The sequence below is a fragment of the Oncorhynchus gorbuscha genome, linkage group LG05 (genome assembly GCF_021184085.1).
Source record: "Oncorhynchus gorbuscha isolate QuinsamMale2020 ecotype Even-year linkage group LG05, OgorEven_v1.0, whole genome shotgun sequence".
Lineage (NCBI taxonomy): Eukaryota > Metazoa > Chordata > Actinopteri > Salmoniformes > Salmonidae > Oncorhynchus > Oncorhynchus gorbuscha.
Window position 1 is genome coordinate 27,829,949 of NC_060177.1, and position 25,991 is coordinate 27,855,939.

At 42.5% G+C, this 25,991-nt stretch overlaps 1 protein-coding gene across 2 annotated transcripts in view; it reads right to left on the reverse strand.

Annotated features, from left to right (window-relative positions):
- The window catches only part of LOC124035778 (potassium/sodium hyperpolarization-activated cyclic nucleotide-gated channel 4-like), a 106,916-nt gene that overhangs the window by 16,525 nt on the left and 64,400 nt on the right, over positions 1–25,991 (reverse strand). For both annotated transcript variants that reach the window (XM_046349483.1, XM_046349482.1), the window contains exons 5-6: positions 5,327–5,473; positions 4,850–5,090 (exon numbers count right to left, since the gene is read on the reverse strand). In XM_046349483.1, the coding sequence (XP_046205439.1) occupies positions 4,850–5,090; positions 5,327–5,473 (388 nt within the window). The remainder of the gene's footprint in view (positions 1–4,849; positions 5,091–5,326; positions 5,474–25,991) is intronic.

A 25,991-nucleotide genomic window follows, 5' to 3' on the forward strand; every position in this document is an offset into this window, starting at 1 on the left:
CCGTACACTGTATATCAGGAGTTGGAACTGGTTAATAGTGGTATTTTATCATAAACCGTACACTGTATATCAGGGGTTGGAACTGGTTAATAGTGGTATTTTATCATAAACCGTACACTGTATATCAGGGGTTGGAACTGGTTAATAGTGGTATTTTATCATAAACCGTACACTGTATATCAGGGGTTGGAACTGGTTAATAGTGGTATTTTATCATAAACCGTACACTGTATATCAGGGGTTGGAACTGGTTAATAGTGGTATTTTATCATAAACCGTACACTGTATATCAGGAGTTGGAACTGGTTAATAGTGGTATTTTATCATAAACCGTACACTGTATATCAGGAGTTGGAACTGGTTAATAGTGGTATTTTATCATAAACCGTACACTGTATATCAGGGGTTGGAACTGGTTAATAGTGGTATTTTATCATAAACCGTACACTGTATATCAGGGGTTGGAACTGGTTAATAGTGGTATTTTATCATAAACCGTACACTGTATATCAGGGGTTGGAACTGGTTAATAGTGGTATTTTATCATAAACCGTACACTGTATATCAGGGGTTGGAACTGGTTAATAGTGGTATTTTATCATAAACCGTACACTGTATATCAGAGGTTGGAACTGGTTAATAGTGGTATTTTATCATAAACCGTACACTGTATATCAGGGGTTGGAACTGGTTAATAGTGGTATTTTATCATAAACCGTACACTGTATATCAGGGGTTGGAACTGGTTAATAGTGGTATTTTATCATAAACCGTACACTGTATATCAGGAGTTGGAACTGGTTAATAGTGGTATTTTATCATAAACCGTACACTGTATATCAGAGGTTGGAACTGGTTAATAGTGGTATTTTATCATAAACCGTACACTGTATATCAGGGGTTGGAACTGGTTAATAGTGGTATTTTATCATAAACCGTACACTGTATATCAGGGGTTGGAACTGGTTAATAGTGGTATTTTATCATAAACCGTACACTGTATATCAGGGGTTGGAACTGGTTAATAGTGGTATTTTATCATAAACCGTACACTGTATATCAGAGGTTGGAACTGGTTAATAGTGGTATTTTATCATAAACCGTACACTGTATATCAGGGGTTGGAACTGGTTCATAGTGGTATTTTATCATAAACCGTACACTGTATATCAGGGGTTGGAACTGGTTCATAGTGGTATTTTATCATAAACCGTACACTGTATATCAGGGGTTGGAACTGGTTAATAGTGGTATTTTATCATAAACCGTACACTGTATATCAGGGGTTGGAACTGGTTAATAGTGGTATTTTATCATAAACCGTACACTGTATATCAGGGGTTGGAACTGGTTAATAGTGGTATTTTATCATAAACCGTACACTGTATATCAGGGGTTGGAACTGGTTAATAGTGGTATTTTATCATAAACCGTACACTGTATATCAGGGGTTGGAACTGGTTAATAGTGGTATTTTATCAAAAACCGTACACTGTATATCAGGGGTTGGAACTGGTTAATAGTGGTATTTTATCATAAACCGTACACTGTATATCAGGGGTTGGAACTGGTTAATAGTGGTATTTTATCATAAACCGTACACTGTATATCAGGGGTTGGAACTGGTTAATAGTGGTATTTTATCATAAACCGTACACTGTATATCAGGGGTTGGAACTGGTTAATAGTGGTATTTTATCATAAACCGTACACTGTATATCAGGGGTTGGAACTGGTTAATAGTGGTATTTTATCATAAACCGTACACTGTATATCAGGGGTTGGAACTGGTTAATAGTGGTATTTTATCATAAACCGTACACTGTATATCAGGGGTTGGAACTGGTTAATAGTGGTATTTTATCATAAACCGTACACTGTATATCAGGGGTTGGAACTGGTTAATAGTGGTATTTTATCATAAACCGTACACTGTATATCAGGGGTTGGAACTGGTTAATAGTGGTATTTTATCATAAACCGTACACTGTATATCAGGGGTTGGAACTGGTTAATAGTGGTATTTTATCATAAACCGTACACTGTATATCAGGGGTTGGAACTGGTTAATAGTGGTATTTTATCATAAACCGTACACTGTATATCAGGGGTTGGAACTGGTTAATAGTGGTATTTTATCATAAACCGTACACTGTATATCAGGGGTTGGAACTGGTTAATAGTGGTATTTTATCATAAACCGTACACTGTATATCAGGGGTTGGAACTGGTTAATAGTGGTATTTTATCATAAACCGTACACTGTATATCAGGGGTTGGAACTGGTTAATAGTGGTATTTTATCATAAACCGTACACTGTATATCAGGGGTTGGAACTGGTTAATAGTGGTATTTTATCATAAACCGTACACTGTATATCAGGGGTTGGAACTGGTTAATAGTGGTATTTTATCATAAACCGTACACTGTATATCAGGGGTTGGAACTGGTTAATAGTGGTATTTTATCATAAACCGTACACTGTATATCAGGGGTTGGAACTGGTTAATAGTGGTATTTTATCATAAACCGTACACTGTATATCAGGGGTTGGAACTGGTTAATAGTGGTATTTTATCATAAACCGTACACTGTATATCAGGGGTTGGAACTGGTTAATAGTGGTATTTTATCATAAACCGTACACTGTATATCAGGGGTTGGAACTGGTTAATAGTGGTATTTTATCATAAACCGTACACTGTATATCAGGGGTTGGAACTGGTTAATAGTGGTATTTTATCATAAACCGTACACTGTATATCAGGGGTTGGAACTGGTTAATAGTGGTATTTTATCATAAACCGTACACTGTATATCAGGGGTTGGAACTGGTTAATAGTGGTATTTTATCATAAACCGTACACTGTATATCAGGGGTTGGAACTGGTTAATAGTGGTATTTTATCATAAACCGTACACTGTATATCAGGGGTTGGAACTGGTTAATAGTGGTATTTTATCATAAACCGTACACTGTATATCAGGGGTTGGAACTGGTTAATAGTGGTATTTTATCATAAACCGTACACTGTATATCAGGGGTTGGAACTGGTTAATAGTGGTATTTTATCATAAACCGTACACTGTATATCAGGGGTTGGAACTGGTTAATAGTGGTATTTTATCATAAACCGTACACTGTATATCCGGGGTTGGAACTGGTTAATAGTGGTATTTTATCATAAACCGTACACTGTATATCAGGGGTTGGAACTGGTTAATAGTGGTATTTTATCATAAACCGTACACTGTATATCAGGGGTTGGAACTGGTTAATAGTGGTATTTTATCATAAACCGTACACTGTATATCAGGGGTTGGAACTGGTTAATAGTGGTATTTTATCATAAACCGTACACTGTATATCAGGGGTTGGAACTGGTTAATAGTGGTATTTTATCATAAACCGTACACTGTATATCAGGGGTTGGAACTGGTTAATAGTGGTATTTTGTCATCCAGGCATTTATAATAATAATTTCTATGAAAAAACATGTACAAAGTTCCTATGCAAATCCCTCACTCTGTAACTCAGAAACGTATTTGAGTGTCTGCCTGCAAGCTGAAAATCTTTGCCAGTATGTGTGCTAGTGGCCCCTCCCCCCTCAGAACCATAGTACTGTACTGATGTTACAAGAGGGATTCAGAAGATAGGGAGAGATATTTATCACAGTTTTACAGTTGACAGTTTAGTCATTCAGTTTAGTCATTCAGGAGCAATTAGGGTTAAGTGCCTTGTTCAAGGGCACTTTGACAGATTTTTCACCTCGTTGCCTCTGGGAATCTGACCAGCAACATTTTAGTTACTGGTTAGTTACTCAACGCTCTTAACCGCTATGCTACCTGCCGCACATTTCTTTAGCTAGAGAAGAATGGATTCACTTTTTCCAGTGGTGGAAAAAGTGCCCGATTTGTCATACTTGAGTAAAAGTAAAGATACTTGAATAGACTCCAGTAAATGATGTCCAGGGATGATCTCTTTATAAGTTGGTGAATTGGACCATTTTCCTGTCCTGCTAAGCATTCAAAACGTAACAAGTACTTTTGGGTGTATGGAGTAAAAAGTACATAATTGTCTTTCGGAATGTAGTGAAATAAAAGTTAAAGTTGTCAAAAATATAAAGAGTAAAGTACAGATACCAACATAAAACTACTTAAGTAGAACCTAAAATTATTTTTACCTCAGTACTTTACACCACTGACTTTTTCAATGCTAGTAGTTAAGGATACTATAGGCCTAGTTATCGTATAGGATTTATTAACTACAAAAATGTAAGACATGTTTTTAATTCTCGTGCCATTCTGCACACACAGGCTTGTTAGCCAGCGAGCTCAAAGGACATTATAAAAGTTCCTCCATTATTGTTCTGGTTGGAACAGTGGAACTGAACAAAAGAAAATAGTGGTTCTGTTCAGAATGAAACTAATTTCGTCTCCAACCCCTGTATATGTCAACTATGTTCTTCTTTGTCATTTAGCATGTTTATGCAATTCAAATACAGCTCATATTGATCATTGGAAGAGTAAACAGCCTCACATAAAACATATCAAATCAGCAGGCACCATACCCTGCAGAATGACAGGCAGAATAGTGAGTAGTGCTTTAGACAACCCTGTTATCAGGGCCAGCTCGTGAGAGACAAGAACAGAACAGATATTACATTTACACTCATGCAGTTGTGCAGTGTGTCTGAAAGCAGACCTAGGCTGACCTCTTAAGAAGCTAATTTGTGCTGTCTTTTTCCAGGCCACCATTATGAATATTAAAGCTGAAGAGGGTTTAAGCTCTGCAGCACAATGTGTGTGTGTGACCTTTCTTCTGCCCTGGTACACTCTTTATCTTACCCCCGAAGTAGGATCCGTCTAAGAGCTTGGTTTCCTTGTTGCCCTTGGTGAGAACGCTGACCACTCCGTGCTGGATGAAGTACATCTTCTTGCCGATGGTGCCCTCTCTGATGATGTAGTCTCCGGGCTGGAACACCTCGAAGCGCAGCTTGGTCAGCATGGAGGTCACAAAGTTGGGGTCCGCGTTGGCAAACAGTGGCATGGAAGCCACCAGCTTTCGACAGTTAAAGTTAACGATTTCCTGCAAACAGGAACACACATTCACACACGCACACACAGAGGAAGATGGATGCTTTAGTTTACAGCCCCTCAGAGTTACAGAAAGTGCTCAGAGAATAATTCATCCCAACGTTGAAAGAGTGATTATCATCAGTTATGGCACTTCAAAAATCACGACCCACACAACAATTTCCCTTTGCGATGAATACAAATTCTATTTTAACACCCACCCACACACAGCCCCCAGCCCTCTCCCACCTCTCTGAGTGGCTCGTTGAGTTCTCCCAGGATGCTCTCCTCGTCAAACATCTTGCCTTGGTAGCGATGCTCGTAGTAGTCATGGATCCTCTGCCTCATATCAGCCGGCAGCTTGTGGAAGGACATGTACTGCTCCACCTGTTTGTACTGCAGGCCAGGGAGAGAGACAGAGATGAAACACAATAAGGTCAGTCCAAGGTCACCGCCCCCACAGCACTGTGACTCAGTCATACCCTACAGGTTACTAAAGGCTTAGAGGTCAAGCCCTCCACACAACACACCAGATATACACACAGCACACAAGACTGCTTGTACATTTTGCCCCACACAAAAGAAAAGCCGAAAATAGCAGATGTTTATACTACGGTATATTTCCATTCTGAATATGCACTGGCTGGCAGCACAGAGGAGGAATAAGTGGATAGAGAGAGAGAGAGAGAGAGAGAGAGAGAGAGAGAGAGAGAGAGAGAGAGAGAGAGAGAGAGAGAGAGAGAGAGAGAGAGAGAGGAGAGAGAGAGAGAGAGAGAGAGAGAGAGAGAGAGAGAGAGAGAGAGAGAGAGAGAGAGAGAGAGAGAGAGAGAGAGAGAGAGAGAGAGAACGATGGGGAGAGGCACTGATTGGGAACACATTTCCCTAAGTAGTGTACTGTATCTGATTGCAAGCTGAATCCATTGATGAGAAAAGGGAGAAGATTGAAGGGGGAAATCACACACACACACGTATGCGCACACACAGAACAATCACATGTGGACCACCAAACACCACAGGGTCATAAGTCAACTCAGCAGAGACAGTTGAGACAGTTGAGACCTTGTTAATCGGTGATACCCCCTATGCCCGGGGGTGGTATAGAGGCGACACAGGTCTATGTGTGGCACGAGATGTGGCGCGGGCGGGGTAGTGGGAGTAATCACAGTTGGGTAATTAGCAGAGTTACTACGGACACACAGATAAGGTGAGTGTCATTCAGACCACACACAGAAAGACATTGGGGAGCTCCATTTAGTTACAGACACTGGCTTCGTTCCGGTTTCCTTTCTCAGTGAATCGACTTCTGAGGTGGATGAACAGAGCAGAGGGGGGAAGAGAAGGTGGCGGGTGGAAGGAAAAGAAAGAGAGAGAGAAAGAAAGAAAGTTTCTTAACATGAGATTCACAACAGTTTGAATGAAAGAATCCACTGAGGGAGCTGGGATGAGACGGTATTCAGAGCACGCCTCCAAAACCACTGTCTGCAAACAGAGGAAGAGAGAACCGGAGAGAGAGACAGCATTCAGAGCACGCCTCCAAAACCACTGTCTGTAAACAGAGGAAGAGAGAACCAGAGAGAGAGAGAGCATTCAGAACACGCCTCCAGAACCACTGTCTGCAAACAGAGGAAGAGAGAACCAGAGAGAGAGAGACAGCATTCAGAACACGCCTCCAGAACCACTGTCTGCAAACAGAGGAAGAGAGAACCGGAGAGAGAGACAGCACTCAGAGCACGCCTCCAGAACCACTGTCTGCAAACAGAGGAAGAGAGAACTGGAGAGAGAGACAGCACTCAGAGCACGCCTCCAGAACCACTGTCAGCAAACAGAGGAAGAGAGAACCGGAGAGAGAGAGACAGCAGTCAGAGCACGCCTCCAGAACCACTGTCGAGAGAGAGAGAGAGAGAGAGAGAGAGAGAGAGAGAGAGAGAGAGAGAGAGCGAGAGAGAGAGAGAGCAGTTCAAACAATGGAACAACAGAGCAATGACATGAATTACAAAAACGTCAATACAAGATGCTGGCTGATGGTGTGTGTGTGTGTGTGTTGTACACACATTCGTGTGTTTTTCCCTCCCTGTGTGTGCCTATGTATCTATGTAAGGTGTTACAATTGGTAACAACAAAATCCCTGTGGCACCTGAGCTAATATCTACTATCGCATGATTCAAACCCCAAAAAGAGGAGGAGAGGGGGCTGGTTTTACAGTGAGGACGTGTGTGTGAGGAGGATGAGATCTCTCTGGGCCGATTCACTTGCACCAGGAGAGAGATCAAAGCACACAGAAATAAGAAACAGCAGCAGGTAGAGGAGCATCACAGACCTTCACTACACTAAACCCTGTCTGAATGGAAAGTCACTATATTCTACTGTTAAGCCTAGGTTACACTTTGATCAACCCAGATACGCTTCATACAGGCATAATACTGTTACAACAGATGGGGGGGGGGTTAACCTTACGTGTCTCTTTCCCCAAGCTGAATGTACAGTCAGAGTGGACAGCCATTTCATCCTCTGAGATGTTCTCCTAAAACATAGATAGCCCTGCGTCAGCCCCGTGTCGGAATTAATTACAAATCAGAGAGGAGAGGCTGTGCAAAAATAATACACACTAACATACGGCACTCGGTGGCCACAGACCTCATAATAACCACACACTCCCTCTCTCCTTCCAACTGTCTCCCGGAGAGAAACCTGTTACCTCCAGCCACTGACCTCAACCACACACTCCCTCTATCTCCCTCCATTCCACCTCTCATCCTCCCTCCCCCTCTCCAGGAGAGAGAGAAACCTGTTACCTCCAGCCACTGACCTCAACCACACACTCCCTCTATCTATCTCCCTCCAGCCCACCTCTCACCCTCCCTCCCCCTCTCCAGGAGAGAGAGAAACCTGTTACCTCCAGCCACTGACCTCAACCACACACTCCCTCTATCTATCTCCCTCCATCCCATCTCTCACCCTCCCTCCCCCTCTCCAGGAGAAAGAAACCTGTTACCTCCAGCCACTGACCTCAACCACACACTCCCTCTATCTATCTCCCTCCATCCCATCTCTCACCCTCCCTCCCCCTCTCCAGGAGAGAGAAACCTGTTACCTCCAGGGAGACATCACTAATGACAGTGGGTAGTGACTGGCTCCCTGAGAATCAGACCCCTGTGATGAGGTGCCCGCAGCAGTGCCTGAAGAGAAACATTAGTGCTGATTACAAAATGGCACCCTATTCCCTATAGTGCCCTGGTCCTGGTCAAAGGTAGTGCACTAAATAGGGAATAGGGTGCCATTAAGGAGGCAACCAGGGCCTGGCCAGTCGGAGGGAGCGGGTCACTCAACGTGAGCGCACAGTGTTCAACGGGCTCACTGCTGTCACTGCTGACACACACACACACACACACACACACACACACACACACACACACACACACACACACACACACACACACACACACACACACACACACACACACACACACACACACACACACACACACACACACACACACACACACACACACACACACACACACACACACACACACACACACACACGTCAAGGCAGAAAAGGGGAGGGAGCCAGCTAATGAAGTAATGCTCGCTCTCGCTTCATGGAAGAGCAACAACTGCACGTCTGTCTGTCTGTGTCTCTCTCTCTATATCTGCCTTTTCAATCCCCTCTCTGCTCTCCTTTTCAACACTCTCCTTTCTGACTGATGTCTTTATAAGGAAGGTCTATAATTCTGACCTCCGCTCAGTTTTCACTTCTGTCTTTCACCTCATCCTCAGATGTAGACAAGTCTCTGTCCGTCTGGATCTAGCCAGAGGCTCCCGAGCCTGCCTTCCGAATCACATTTCTCCTCCTCCATCTCCTCGCCCTCCTCTCCTCTACAGAATGAAGGACAGTCTGGAGCCCGAGTGTGAGCCTGTGCATGCGGACGATGCAGAGCGGTCGACCGTCACCACTCACCTCCAAAATGGTAGCAGGCGGAGGAGCAGGAGCACGGTTGCTTTTTAACGAGTTGCATCCCGTGATCAAGTTCAAAGGCACACACACACGCGCACACACACGCGCACACACACACAGGCACATATACGGATGCACACACACACATACACATGCATGCACATAATATGTACACCTAAACAAATACTCATGTACACACACAGATGTGCGGACCCACACACACACGACGCTACAACACACACAGGAGTTCAAGGGTCGAGCGTCTGAATTAGGATGATGTAGCTGAAAGTGAAAGGTGGAGTCTGAGAGCAAACCACACTCAGATATAGACACTAAATGCACCTGATAAAAGACCTTAAAACAACATGGTCAGAACTGGGGGATCATATTCCTTTAATCCTGGTTATACTCTTATAATGCATCATTCATAAATTAAATGCTGTGAAAAATCGATGAAAAAAACGAGGATCTGGAAAACTAAATGATAGGACTTCAAAGGAAGAAAGAGATGCAGAAACACCATGAAGATATTCATTCCCAGGGCATCTGAGAGATGAATTCTAAGCCCTGCCATGAGCTAAGCATTTGAATCTATCTCTTATCAGGAAGTCTATTCAAATGAAATCCCTTGGTATAAATTTGAACATTTCCTGATCTGATGATGAACCAGAATGTCACAATCTTCCTCTTCTTCAGAGAATTAGTCCTCCTGTCCAACACAATGAGAAAGTCCTCCTGTCCAATCCTGTCCAACACAATGAGAAAGTCCTCCTGTCCAATCCTGTCCAACACAATGAGAAAGTCCTCCTGTCCAACACAATGAGAAAGTCCTCCTGTCCAATCCTGTCCAACACAATGAGAAAGTCCTCCTGTCCAACACAATGAGAAAGTCCTCCTGTCCAATCCTGTCCAACACAATGAGAAAGTGCTCCTGTCCAATCCTGTCCAACACAATGAGAAAGTCCTCCTGTCCAATTCTGTCCAACACAATGAGAAAGTCCTCCTGTCCAATCCTGTCCAAATAATGAGAAAGTCCTCCTGTCCAATCCTGTCCAACACAATGAGAAAGTACTCCTGAAGATTACAACCTGTCTGTCTTTCCCTGTAACCTGCCTGTCTGTCTTTCTTTGTAACCTGTCTGTCTATCTCTGTAATCTGTCTGTCTTTCTCTGTAACCTGCCTGTCTGTCTTTCTTTGTAACCTGTCTGTCTTGTCTTTCTTTGTAAACTTTCTGTCTGTCTGTCTGTCTGTCTGTCTGTCTGTCTGTCTGTCTGTCTGTCTGTCTGTCTGTCTGTCTGTCTGTCTGTCTGTCTGTCTGTCTGTCTGTCTGTCTGTCTGTGTAACCTGTCTGTCTTTCTCTGTAACCTGTCTGTCTTTCTCTGTAATTTGTCTGTCTGTCTGTCTTTCTCTGTAACCTGTCTGTCTGTCTGTGTTTCTCTGTAACCTGTCTGTCTGTCTTTCTCTGTAACCTGTCTGTCTGTCTGTGTTTCTCTGTAACCTGTCTGTCTGTCTGTCTTTTCTCTGTAACCTGTCTGTCTGTCTTTCTCTGTAACCTGTCTGTCTTGTCTTTCTCGGTAACCTGTCTGTCTGTCTTTCTCGGTAACCTGTCTGTCTTTCTCTGTAACCTGTCTGTCTGTCTGTCTTTCTCTGTAACCTGTCTGTCTTTCTTTCTCTGTAATCTGTCTGTCTTTCTCTATAACCTGTCTGTATGTCTTTCTCTGTAACCTGTCTGTCTGTCTGTCTTTCTCTGTAACCTGTCTGTCTGTCTGTCTGTCTGTCTGTCTGTCTGTCTTTCTTTGTAATCTGTCTGTCTTTTTCTGTACCTGTCTCTCTTTCTTTGTAATCTGTCTGTCTGTCTTTCTTTGTAATCTGTCGGTCTTTCTCTGTACCTGTCTGTCTTTCTTTGTAATCTGTCTGTCTGTCTTTCTTTGTAATCTGTCTGTCTTTCTTTGTAACCTGTCTGTCTGTCTGTCTGTCTGTAACCTGTCTGTATGTCTCTGTAACCTGTATGTCTGTCTTTCTCTGTAACCTGCCTGTCTGTCTGTCTTTCTCTGTAACCTGCCTGTCTGTCTGTCTTTCTCTGTAACCTGTCTGTCTTTCTGTCTGTCTATGCCCTGTTGACATCTCGCTGTGGGAACTGGGAAGCATCAGATGTATCACAGACATTTGCTCCGTTTCAATGACGACAAGGATTTAGGTTTTCTAGTTGTCTTCTAACCTCCTTTATTCCATTAAAACACTGTCACTGCGGAATTCATCCATTTGTCATTGGCTTTGTAATGCAACACAATTTGATTCCCCTCAGTATGAAAGGGCATTAGCCAAGTGAAAAAAACAGTGTCTTTGAAGATAATTCCCTGTTTGTGTTGTGAATCGCTAGCACATACATTCTTAGAGAAAAAGGTGTTATCTCGAACCTAAAAGGGTTCTTCAGCTGTCGCCATTGGAGAACCCTTTGGAGAACCATTTTTTGGTTCCAGGTAGAACAGTTTTGGAAAGGGTTCTCCTATGGGAACAGCCAAAGAACCCCTTTGAAACCCTTTTTGCTAAGAGCGTGACGACTCCAGGGGAGGAGACATAGTGGACTAGGGCACTCGCCACTAGGGGATGGATCTCTCTTGAGGAAGTGATGTGGCTGATAACGCCCAGCGTGACAGGAAATGATGTTATATCCTCATAGCCATCAGTTCACTAACAAAAGAAACCTTGCTCCTCTTCTTCTGCTACTTAGACAAATCCAATCATTGTCAGTGCTGAGAAGCTAATCAGTTCTCCAGGGCATCCACTTTCTAACCGTAAACCTCTGCTGTCCGTATGTGTCAGTCAATTCAATCCAACACTCGGTTCCCATGAGAGAAAGGGATTTAGAGCCCTTGATGCTGTTTTACTGCACAATCCCTCCCTCACTCTCTCATCTCTCTCTACCCACTCTCTAACTTTGTCTCACTCACAGACTTATGCATCTATTCTCTCTCTCTCTCTCTCTCTCTCTCTCTCTCTCTCTCTCTCTCTCTCTCTCTCTCTCTCTCTCTCTCTCTCTCTCTCTCTCTCTCTCTCTCTCTCTCTCTCTCTCTCTCTCTCTCTCTCTCTCTCTCTCTCTCTCTCTCCATATGGTGATACGGTGCACTCGCTGTTTCACTTTCTTCCTCCCATCACTCTCTCTCTGCACTCTTAGGTGCTATCTAGAACCAAAAAGGGTTCTCCCATTTTTTTAAAAAAAGAGTATGTCTCTGTCGATATCTCTCCCCAGTAGCCTCCTGTACCCCTCTACTCACTCTCTCCTCCTGGATGCAAATCTTTACCAAATCAAACATGCATAATTGATTTCCCAAAAGAGATGTCAGCCACTTGATTGTAATTTCTAAACCTTTCTGTCTCCCCCTCGACTCTGACTCCCTCTCTCCATCCGTGCCTTCCATATGAGTAAGGTAGACACAGTGTTCATTGAAGCCTTGAACATCGGCACCCTGACACCCCCATTCAGAGCTCTCGACAAGGCAACAGAAAATAAAGGAGCATATAACACTGGCTACACTTCTGATGTCGATCTGAATGTTCTGTTGTTAAAGGAGAGCTCTACGTGCGCCATGACATTTCAATTCAGGACTTTCGTGCCATTGTCTTGTGGAGGTAGTCCAGATGTAATTGAATTCAGGGCTGTGAGAGCAGAGCAGTCAATGGCAGCAGAAACAGAAGTTAATCCAGCAGCCAGTGACTGTGAGACAGCCTGTGAAGGAGGATAAGTGATGCTAGCGGGGTGACTCCTAGACATTTGAGTGTTTCTGGACTCTACAGAGGTATGTTATCTGTGTCTTCTACAGTGGTGTAACTCATATTCTCGGCATGCCTGCTTCACTCTTGTAATTGGCTATTTTCATAAGCAGGGAGGTGGGGGCTCAGGGATGTTTGGAAATTCTAACCATTTACATAGGTATGATAAAGAATTACAAGAGTGTTAAAGAATATTCAGATTTCCCCAATGCAGCATCCCGAGTGGCGCAGCGGTCTAAGGTACTGCATGGCAGTGCTACAGGCATCATTACAGGTCCGGGTTCAATCCCGGGCTGTGTCGCAGCCGACCGCGACTGGGAGTCCCATGAGGCGGTGCACAATTGACCCAACATCATCCGGGTTAGGGGAGGTTTTGGCCGCCTGGGATGTCCTTGTCCCATCGCGCTCTAGTGACTCCTTGTGGCGCCCGGCTGCATGCATGCTGACTTCAGGTTGCCAGCTGTACAGTGTTTCCTCTGATACATTGGTGCGGCTGGCTTCCGGGTTAAGTGAGCAGTGTGTCAAGAAGCAGTGCGGCTTGGCGGGTCATGTTTCAGAGGACGTGTGGCGCTGGACCTTCGCCTCTCCCGAGTCCGTACGGGAGTTGCAGCGATGGAACAAGACTGTAACTACTAGTTGGATATCATAAAATTATAATAAATAAATACATTTCCCCAATGCACTATTCAGTATTCAATATTATATATATTATATTTGTTTCCAAATTGTATTTTTTACAAGATGTGAAAATATATGATCAAGCAGCTAGCATTTTGAAGGGGTACCTCGGGGCCAAATTAAGAGCCTTAACTCAGCAGTAAGACGTTTCTCTGAGGAGAGGAAGAGAGGGGACTTGAACCTCCTTCAGATTAACACCACCAACCAGGTCCAGGCTAATGACAATAGCTCTTACGGCAAGACACAAAAAGTCGCTCAACTTATCCACAGCTATACTCTAAGAAAAAAAGGTGCTATCTAGAACCTAAAAGGATTCTTTGGCTGACCCCATAGGAGAACCCTTTGAAGAACCCTTTTTGGTTCCAGGTAGAACCACCAACCAGGTCCAGGCCTGGAAAAGGGGTTCTCCTATGGGGACAGCTTAAAAACCCATTTGGAAACCTTTATTCTATGAGTGCAGGCTACTGTTTGTCCGTGGCTTGATTGTCATTCATTAAATATCAGAAAACAAATGATCCAGTCGACATGCATACCGGTTATAGACTATGGGGATATTGTCTACATGAATGCAGCTGCCACTGTATTGAAGACATTGGACGCAGTTTATCACAGCACACTACTTTTTATTACAGATGATAGGTTCAGTACACATCACTGCATTCTGTATCAGAAACTGCATACATTTCCACCGTACCTTACTTCATGGTTAATTTATAGACGTATGAGACATCAGACCCGGCCTCAGGGAGATCTCTTCCATCTACACTGAGTTAGGTAAAAACCTGATGTTATTTTCTCTGCACCTGCCTTGTGGAATGATCTCCAAGGCTCTCTAAAGCTGGATCAATTGGTGCCTCGAGGGCAATTCAAATGGCTGACTGAGGACCTTTTTACAGAAGATGGTGTTTGTTTTATAGGATTTTGTTTTGCTTTTAGTGTATTGATGTGTATTATTGATGTGTATTATTGATGTGTATATGTGTACTCTATATTAATGTTTTTTGATGTCTATTAATGATTTTTATAAACTGGGTGGTTCAAGCCCAGAATGCTGATTGTCTGAAAGCCTTGGTATATCAGACCGTATGACAAAACATTTCTTTTTACTGCTCTAATTACATTGGTAACCAGTTTATAATAACAATAAGGCACCTCAGGGGGTTTGTGGTATGTGGCCAAAAGAATACGGTTACGGGCTGTATCCAGGCACTCTGCTTTGCATTGTTTATAAGAACAGCCCTTAGCTGTGGTATATTGGCCATATACCACACCCCCTTCGTGCTTTCTTGCTTAAGTATATTGTATTTTGATGTGTATTGATGTGTTTGCAGGTCTCACCTGAGAAAGAGACCTTGGTCTCAGCATGACGCCCTGTCAAAATAAAGGTTAAATCAAATTGAAAGAGACCTTCACAGACAAACTGAATTGGTCCACTCACACTGACAGCGTCGTGAAGAAGGCGCAGCAGCGCCTATTCAACCTCAGGAGGCTGAAGAAATTCGGCTTGTCACCAAAAGCACTCACAAACTTCTACAGATGCTGTCGAGCATCCTGGCGGGCTGTATCACCGCCTGGTACGGCAACTGCTCCGCCCTCAACCGTAAGGCTCTCCAGAGGGTAGTGAGGACTGCACAACGCATCACCGGGGGCAAACTACCTGCCCTCCAGGACACCTACACCACCCGTTGTTACTCAGCTCAAGGCCATCATGACGCCCTTTAATAATGTCAAAATAAAGGTTAAATCAAATTGTACTCATCTCATATGAGCTGCTCTAATCACTCATTCCCTTTGTACTCCTACACTGTGTATAAGACAGTAGTTTTGGAATAGGAAACTTGTTGGTTATCACTGCATTGCCTAGAAGCACAGATTGTTTTTAACAGAACCATGCAAATAAAATTTGGATGGATTTGATCCAGGTTGTTTTCAAGCGGATGGTCGGAACATCATTAGAATAATTTGACCATTGCAAATTGAGCCCAACAAAGCCCAAAAAGAGATTGTATTTGAAAAGAACAATCATTTCCTACCTTGATTACATTGACACACGATCACGTCTCTTTGTTTATTTGTGGGAATAAATAGGAACGGGTTTTCTAAATTAAACTCATTTGAGCTTAATTCCTGGTGATTTTACAGTCTTTTTTGTATTACCAAAACTACAATTCCCAAGTTGCTCTTTCCCTCCCTCCACCTCCCTCGCTCCCTTCCTTAACCGATTTAATCCCATCAGTCACAATAGTGAGAGAAAAAAACGAACAATTAATACATTGAGTCCATGATGCTTGTGGTATATGATAATATCTTAGAGGTCATATTTGTGACCAATGGGAAAATACAGTGGCTCCACCTTATACAGCGCATTCGGAAAGTTTTCAAACCCCTTGACTTTCCCACATTTTGTTACGTTACAGCCTGATTCTAAAATTGACTAGGTTATATATTTTTGCTTATCAATCCACACACAATACCCCATAATGACAACATTTTAAAAATATATACAGTGCCTTGCGAAAGTATTCGGCCCCCTTGAACTTTGCGACCTTTTGCCACATTTCAGGCTTTAAACATAAAGATATAAAATTGTATTTTTTTGTGAAGAATCAACAACAAGTGGGACACAATCATGAAGTGGAACGACATTTATTGGATATTTCAAACTTTAACAAATGAAAAACTGAAAAATTGGGCGTGCAAAATTATTCAGCCCCCTTAAGTTAATACTTTGTAGCGCCACCTTTTGCTGCGATTACAGCTGTAAGTCGCTTGGGGTATGTCTCTATCAGTTTTGCACATCGAGAGACTGACATTTTTTCCCATTCCTCCTTGAAAAACAGCTCGAGCTCAGTGAGGTTGGATGGAGAGCATTTGAGAACAGCAGTTTTCAGTTCTTTCCACAGATTCTCGATTGGATTCAGGTCTGGACTTTGACTTGGCCATTCTAACACCTGGATATGTTTATTTTTGAACCATTGCATTGTAGATTTTGCTTTATGTTTTGGATCATTGTCTTGTTGGAAGACAAATCTCCGTCCCAGTCTCAGGTCTTTTGCAGACTCCATCAGGTTTTCTTCCAGAATGGTCCTGTATTTGGCTCCATCCATCTTCCCATCAATTTTAACCATCTTCCCTGTCCCTGCTGAAGAAAAGCAGGACCAAACCATGATGCTGCCACCACCATGTTTAACAGTGGGGATGGTGTGTTCAGGGTGATGAGCTGTGTTGCTTTTACGCCAAACATAACGTTTTGCATTGTTGCCAAAAAGTTCAATTTTGGTTTCATCTGACCAGAGCACCTTCTTCCACATGTTTGGTGTGTCTCCCAGGTGGCTTGTGGCAAACTTTAAATGACACTGTTTATGGATATCTTTAAGAAATGGCTTTCTTCTTGCCACTCTTCCATAAAGGCCAGATTTGTGCAATATACGACTGATTGTTGTCCTATGGACAGAGTCTCCCACCTCAGCTGTAGATCTCTGCAGTTCATCCAGAGTGATCATGGGCCTCTTGGCTGCATCTCTGATCAGTCTTCTCCTTGTATGAGCTGAAAGTTTAGAGGGACGGCCAGGTCTTGGTAGATTTGCAGTGGTCTGATACTCCTTCCATTTCAATATTATCGCTTGCACAGTGCTCCTTGGGATGTTTAAAGCTTGGGAAATCTTTTTGTATCCAAATCCGGCTTTAAACTTCTTCACAACAGTATCTCGGACCTGCCTGGTGTGTTCCTTGTTCTTCATGATGCTCTCTGTACTTTTAACGGACCTCTGAGACTATCACAGTGCAGGTGCATTTATACGGAGACTTGATTATTTGTATTTATCATCAAAGGTGTAAACCTGGATCGTACAGGTGGATTGGTTTTATTATCATCAAAGGTGTAAACCTGGATCGTATGGGTATTTGGGCTGAGATATTCCGGTGTAGATCTGGTTTTATATTAGTATTGGGACTCAGTCAAAGGTGTAAACCTGGTTCGTATGGGTATTTGGGCTGAGATATTCAGGTGTAGATCTGGTTTTATATTAGTATTGGGACTCAGTCAAAGGTGTAGACCTGGTAGACTGCCTGCCGTTCTGTACCTTGTCACACCACCCTGGATTACTGACCTCTGCCTACCCCTTGACCTGTTGTTTTGTCTGACCCCTGTTCTAGTAATAAATGTTTGTTACTTTGACACTGTCTGCACCTGAGTCTTCTCCTGAAACGTGTTAGAAAGTGGGTAACAGGGCTGAGAAAGGCAAGTAACAGGGATGAGGTGTATTGGCAGAGGAACTAGGGGTTATGAGTAATAAATAGAGCATTTAGGGCTAGGAAATGGGTGTATTTGGGAAGAAATGGGTTAATGTACAAAGCACAGTTCCAGTGAATGCACAGTACCCGAGGAGGAACGATGACTGTTTCATTGAATAGTTCTGATGGGGGATTGAAGCTGGGGAGAAGAGAACAGAGGGTCTCTGAAGCCTCAGTAGCACCCAGGATTAATCAGCTTCAGGGCCTTCTTCCATTAGTCCTTCACCAATTAGACCCTGCCTTAATTGCCAAGTGTTCATTAGAGATGTACAGGGGAGGGGCTGGACACTGTGCACCATGCACTCACTGTCATTTGCTTCTACATCCATTTGGGGCTGCTGGCATGTCACAACACGCTGCTTAGCCTCCCAACAACAAAAGCCCCTTCTGGGGTTCCCAGGCTACTCTCACAATCCTTACCCAACACTGCCAAGAACCAATAGGGTACAAACAAACAAATACAGACACAAAGCAGCAGTGGAAACCCAGAATGCTGGTGTTGTGTCCATTAGCGTCAGGACACTACAGGAGACCCCACCCCCCAAGAGGGCTTTAGTTATTGGGGATATTCTACTAGTCCTTTAGTTATTGGGGATATTCTACTAGTGCTTTAGTTATTGGGGATATCCTACTAGTGCTTTAGTTATTGGGGATATCCAACTAGTCCTTTAGTTATTGGGGATATCCTACTAGTCCTTTAGTTATTGGGGATATCCTACTAGTCCTTTAGTTATTGGGGATATCCTACTAGTCCTTTAGTTATTGGGGATATCCTACTAGTCCTTTAGTTATTGGGGATATCCAACTAGTCCTTTAGTTATTGGGGATATCCTACTAGTCCTTTAGTTATTGGGGATATCCTACTAGTGCTTTAGTTATTGGGGATATCCTACTAGTCCTTTAGTTATTGGGGATATCCTACTAGTCCTTTAGTTATTGGGGATATCCTACTAGTCCTTTAGTTATTGGGGATATCCTACTAGTCCTTTAGTTATTGGGGATATCCAACTAGTCCTTTAGTTATTGGGGATATCCTACTAGTCCTTTAGTTATTGGGGATATCCTACTAGTCTTTTAGTTATTGGGGATATCCAACTAGTCCTTTAGTTATTGGGGATATCCTACTAGTCCTTTAGTTATTGGGGATATCCTACTAGTCCTTTAGTTATTGGGGATATCCTACTAGTCCTTTAGTTATTGGGGATATCCTAACTAGTCCTTTAGTTATTGGGGATATCCTACTAGTCCTTTAGTTATTGGGGATATCCTACTAGTCCTTTAGTTATTGGGGATATCCTACTAGTCCTTTAGTTATTGGGGATATCCAACTAGTCCTTTAGTTATTGGGGATATCCTACTAGTCCTTTAGTTATTGGGGATATCCTACTAGTCCTTTAGTTATTGGGGATATCCTACTAGTCCTTTAGTTATTGGGGATATCCTACTAGTCCTTTAGTTATTGGGGATATCCAACTAGTCCTTTAGTTATTGGGGATATCCTACTAGTCCTTTAGTTATTGGGGATATCCTACTAGTCCTTTAGTTATTGGGGATATCCTACTAGTCCTTTAGTTATTGGGGATATCCTACTAGTGCTTTAGTTATTGGGGATATCCTACTAGTCCTTTAGTTATTGGGGATATCCAACTAGTCCTTTAGTTATTGGGGATATCCTACTAGTCCCTACTAGTCCTTTAGTTATTGGGGATATCCAACTAGTCCTTTAGTTATTGGGGATATCCTACTAGTCCTTTAGTTATTGGGGATATCCTACTAGTCCTTTAGTTATTGGGGATATCCTACTAGTCCTTTAGTTATTGGGGATATCCTACTAGTCCTTTAGTTATTGGGGATATCCTACTAGTCCTTTAGTTATTGGGGATATCCTACTAGTCCTTTAGTTATTGGGGATATCCTACTAGTCCTTTAGTTATTGGGGATATCCTACTAGTAGTCCTTTTAGTTATTGGGGATATCCTACTAGTCCTTTAGTTATTGGGGATATCCTACTAGTCCTTTAGTTATTGGGGATATCCTACTAGTCCTTTAGTTATTAGTATCCTACTAGTTATTATTGGGGATATCCTACTAGTCTTTTAGTTATTGGGGATATCCTACTAGTCCTTTAGTTATTGGGGATATCCTACTAGTCCTTTAGTTATTGGGGATATCCTACTAGTCCTTTAGTTATTGGGGATATCCTACTAGTCCTTTAGTTAGTTGGGGATATCCTACTAGTCCTTTAGTTATTGGGGATATCCTACTAGTGCTTTAGTTATTGGGGATATCCTACTAGTGCTTTAGTTATTGGGGATATCCTACTAGTCCTTTAGTTATTGGGGATATCCTACTAGTGCTTTAGTTATTGGGGATATCCTACTAGTGCTTTAGTTATTGGGGATATCCTACTAGTCCTTTAGTTATTGGGGATATCCTACTAGTCCTTTAGTTATTGGGGATATCCTACTAGTCTTTAGTTATTGGGGATATCCTACTAGTGCTTTAGTTATTGGGGATATCCTACTAGTGCTTTAGTTATTGGGGATATCCTACTAGTGCTTTAGTTATTGGGGATATCCTACTAGTGCTTTAGTTATTGGGGATATCCTACTAGTCCTTTAGTTATTGGGGATATCCTACTAGTCCTTTAGTTATTGGGGATATCCTACTAGTCCTTTAGTTATTGGGGATATCCTACTAGTCCTTTAGTTATTGGGGATATCCAACTAGTCCTTTAGTTATTGGGGATATCCTACTAGTCCTTTAGTTATTGGGGATATCCTACTAGTCCTTTAGTTATTGGGGATATCCTACTAGTCCTTTAGTTATTGGGGATATCCTACTAGTCCTTTAGTTATTGGGGGATATCCTACTAGTCCTTTAGTTATTGGGGATATCCTACTAGTCCTTTAGTTATTGGGGATATCCTACTAGTCCTTTAGTTATTGGGGATATCCTACTAGTGCTTTAGTTATTGGGGATATCCTACTAGTGCTTTAGTTATTGGGGATATCCTACTAGTCCTTTAGTTATTGGGGATATCCTACTAGTGCTTTAGTTATTGGGGATATCCTACTAGTGCTTTAGTTATTGGGGATATCCTACTAGTGCTTTAGTTATTGGGGATATCCTACTAGTCCTTTAGTTATTGGGGATATCCTACTAGTCCTTTAGTTATTGGGGATATCCTCCTAGTCTTTAGTTATTGGGGATATCCTACTAGTCCTTTAGTTATTGGGGATATCCTACTAGTGCTTTAGTTATTGGGGATATCCTACTAGTGCTTTAGTTATTGGGGATATCCTACTAGTCCTTTAGTTATTGGGGATATCCTACTAGTCCTTTAGTTATTGGGGATATCCTACTAGTCCTTTAGTTATTGGGGATATCCTACTAGTCCTTTAGTTATTGGGGATATCCTACTAGTGCTTTATTGGGGATTATTGGGGATATCCTACTAGTGCTTTAGTTATTGGGGATATCCTACTAGTGCTTTAGTTATTGGGGATATCCTACTAGTGCTTTAGTTATTGGGGATATCCTACTAGTCCTTTAGTTATTGGGGATATCCTACTAGTCCTTTAGTTATTGGGGATATCCTACTAGTGCTTTAGTTATTGGGGATATCCTACTAGTGCTTTAGTTATTGGGGATATCCTACTAGTGCTTTAGTTATTGGGGATATCCTACTAGTGCTTTAGTTATTGGGGATATCCAACTAGTCCTTTAGTTATTGGGGATATCCTACTAGTCCTTTAGTTATTGGGGATATCCTACTAGTCCTTTAGTTATTGGGGATATCCTACTAGTCCTTTAGTTATTGGGGATATCCTACTAGTCCTTTAGTTATTGGGGATATCCTACTAGTCCTTTAGTTATTGGGGATATCCTACTAGTCCTTTAGTTATTGGGGATATCCTACTAGTGCTTAGTTATTGGGGATATCCTACTAGTGCTTTAGTTATTGGGGATATCCTACTAGTGCTTAGTTATTGGGGATATCCTACTAGTCTTTAGTTATTGGGGATATCCTACTAGTCCTTTAGTTATTGGGGATATCCTACTAGTCCTTTAGTTATTGGGGATATCCTACTAGTGCTTTAGTTATTGGGGATATCCTACTAGTGCTTTAGTTATTGGGGATATCCTACTAGTCCTTTAGTTATTGGGGATATCCTACTAGTGCTTTAGTTATTGGGGATATCCTACTAGTCCTTTAGTTATTGGGGATATCCTACTAGTCCTTTAGTTATTGGGGATATCCTACTAGTCCTTTAGTTATTGGGGATATCCTACTAGTCCTTTAGTTATTGGGGATATCCTACTAGTCCTTTAGTTATTGGGGATATCCTACTAGTCCTTTAGTTATTGGGGATATCCTACTTTAGTCCTTTAGTTATTGGGGGATATCCTACTAGTCCTTTAGTTATTGGGGATATCCTACTAGTCCTTTAGTTATTGGGGATATCCTACTAGTGCTTTAGTTATTGGGGATATCCTACTAGTGCTTTAGTTATTGGGGATATCCTACTAGTCCTTTAGTTATTGGGGATATCCTACTAGTCCTTTAGTTATTGGGGATATCCTACTAGTCCTTTAGTTATTGGGGATATCCTACTAGTCCTTTAGTTATTGGGGATATCCTACTAGTCCTTTAGTTATTGGGGGATATCCTACTAGTCCTTTAGTTATTGGGGATATCCTACTAGTCCTTTAGTTATTGGGGATATCCTACTAGTCCTTTAGTTATTGGGGATATCCTACTAGTCCTTTAGTTATTGGGGATATCCTACTAGTGCTTTAGTTATTGGGGATATCCTACTAGTGCTTTAGTTATTGGGGATATCCTACTAGTCCTTTAGTTATTGGGGATATCCTACTAGTCCTTTAGTTATTGGGGATATCCTACTAGTGCTTTAGTTATTGGGGATATCCTACTAGTGCTTTAGTTATTGGGGATATCCTACTAGTCCTTTAGTTATTGGGGATATCCTACTAGTCCTTTAGTTATTGGGGATATCCTACTAGTCCTTTAGTTATTGGGGATATCCTACTAGTCCTTTAGTTATTGGGGATATCCTACTAGTCCTTTAGTTATTGGGGATATCCTACTAGTCCTTTAGTTATTGGGGATATCCTACTAGTGCTTTAGTTATTGGGGATATCCTACTAGTGCTTTAGTTATTGGGGATATCCTACTAGTGCTTTAGTTATTGAGGATATCCTACTAGTCCTTTAGTTATTGGGGATATCCTACTAGTCCTTTAGTTATTGGGGATATCCTACTAGTCCTTTAGTTATTGGGGATATCCTACTAGTCCTTTAGTTATTGGGGATATCCTACTAGTCCTTTAGTTATTGGGGATATCCTACTAGTCCTTTAGTTATTGGGGATATCCTACTAGTCCTTTAGTTATTGGGGATATCCTACTAGTCCTTTAGTTATTGGGGATATCCTACTAGTCCTTTAGTTATTGGGGATATCCTACTAGTCCTTTAGTTATTGGGGATATCCTACTAGTGCTTTAGTTATTGGGGATATCCTACTAGTGCTTTAGTTATTGGGGATATCCTACTAGTCCTTTAGTTATTGGGGATATCCTACTAGTCCTTTAGTTATTGGGGATATCCTACTAGTGCTTTAGTTATTGGGGATATCCTACTAGTGCTTTAGTTATTGGGGATATCCTACTAGTCCTTTAGTTATTGGGGATATCCTACTAGTCCTTTAGTTATTGGGGATATCCTACTAGTCTTTAGTTATTGGGGATATCCTACTAGTCTTTTAGTTATTGGGGATATCCTACTAGTCCTTTAGTTATTGGGGATATCCTACTAGTGCTTAGTTATTGGGGATATCCAACTAGTCCTTTAGTTATTGGGGATATCCTACTAGTGCTTAGTTATTGGGGATATCCTACTAGTGCTTTAGTTATTGGGGATATTTTACTAGTGCTTTAGTTATTGGGGATATTCTACTAGTGCTTTAGTTATTGGGGATATCCTACTAGTCTTTAGTTATTGGGGATATTCTACTAGTGCTTTAGTTATTGGGGATATCCCCCCGCGATGTGATGTGACATGGTTCACATCAGTAGAACCCCTCTTCCCAGTTTAGTGAGGGATTAACCAGTGACAGAGACACACTGGGCTCTGGCCTGCCTGGGATCTGGCCTGCCTGCCAAACCGCAATGCAGATAGATGTACTGTCAGGGACTTACCATGTTGACTGCCGGCCACCATTTTGTAATTTACTGTAGTTGAGAGAAAATAAGTGACTGGGGAGAGAGGGAGAGTGCGTACTATGCTGTATACTAAGAATGGTATGATCGTGATGGTCTGGTTTGGGGTTCAAGATTCTCACTGTCCTGATGCCATAGGACTAGCTTGAGGAATTGACTAAATACCCATCATGATAATGGAAATAACTACATGCTAACACCAAACATATCAAGGGTTTAGAAAGGTCTCGTTTTTTTCTGATATCTTGGTTAGGAAAATTAGAATATTTTTCCCCCTGGTTTCTCTCACTTCCATTGTTACATGAGGTTACAGACATGCAGTCGGGGAGGGAAACAGGCATATGTACAGTCCCATAAAGATGTGCTGCTGCCTGTGCCCTCAATCTGGAGAGATGGAATTCCCATTGTGTGATATGGGTCTCAACATGCCGTAGCTGTGATGCTGGGATCCATGGGGAAATCTGGAGTCTACCCTTTCCAACTCACACCTTAAAATAATTGTAGGCTAGCAGAGACACATGCATGGAGCACGGTAATACTGGGGGTTCGGAGGGAGGGAAGGGGTGAGCTGAGGAACAATCTCATGCACATATTCCCTTTGTGGGATTGAGGGGGGACAGAGGGACAGGGAGAGGCACAGAGTATGTACATTTCAATGAAACATGGTGAAGCACCAAAATTGCCCTCGCTAGAAGCATGTGTTTCAGACATAAGGAAGTGGATGGCTGCAAACTTTCTACTATTAAACTCGGACAAAACAGAGATGCTTGTTCTAGGTCCCAAGAAACAAAGAGATCTTCTGTTGAATCTGACAATTAATCTTAATGGTTGTACAGTCGTCTCAAATAAAACTGTGAAGGACCTCGGCGTTACTCTGGACCCTGATCTCTCTTTTGAAGAACATATCAAGACCATTTCGAGGACAGCTTTTTTCCATCTACGTAACATTGCAAAAATCAGAAACTTTCTGTCCAAAAATGATGCAGAAAAATTAATCCATGCTTTTGTCACTTCTAGGTTAGACTACTGCAATGCTCTATTTTCCGGCTACCCGGATAAAGCACTAAATAAACTTCAGTTAGTGCTAAATACGGCTGCTAGAATCCTGACTAGAACCAAAAATTTGATCATATTACTCCAGTGCTAGCCTCTCTACACTGGCTTCCTGTCAAAGCAAGGGCTGATTTCAAGGTTTTACTGCTAACCTACAAAGCATTACATGGGCTTGCTCCTACCTACCTCTCTGATTTGGTCCTGCCGTACATACCTATACGTACGCTACGGTCACAAGACGCAGGCCTCCTAATTGTCCCTAGAATTTCTAAGCAAACAGCTGGAGGCAGGGCTTTCTCCTATAGAGCTCCATTTTTATGGAACGGTCTGCCTACCCATGTCAGAGACGCAAACTCGGTCTCAACCTTTAAGTCTTTACTGAAGACTCATCTCTTCAGTGGGTCATATGATTGAGTGTAGTCTGGCCCAGGAGTGGGAAGGTGAACGGAAAGGCTCTGGAGCAACGAACCGCCCTTGCTGTCTCTGCCTGGCCGGTTCCCCTTTTTCCACTGGGATTCTCTGCCTCTAACCCTGTTACGGGGCTGAGTCACTGGCTTGCTGGGGCTCTCTCGTGCCGTCCCTGGGGGGGGATGCGTCACCTGGGGGGTTGATTCACTGTTGTGGTCGGCCTGTCTGGGTTCCCCCCCCTTGGGTTGTACCGTGTCGGAGATCTTTGTGGGCTATACTCGGCCTTGTCTCAGGATGGTAAGTTGGTGGTTGAAGATTTCCCTCTAGTGGTGTGGGGCTGTGCTTTGGCAAAGTGGGTGGGGTTATATCCTTCCTGTTTGGCCCTGTCCGGGGTGTCCTCGGATGGGGCCACAGTGTCTCCTGACCCCTCCTGTCTCAGCCTCCAGTATTTATGCTGCAGTAGTTTATGTGTCGGGGGGCTAGGGTCAGTTTGTTTATCTGGAGTACTTCTCCT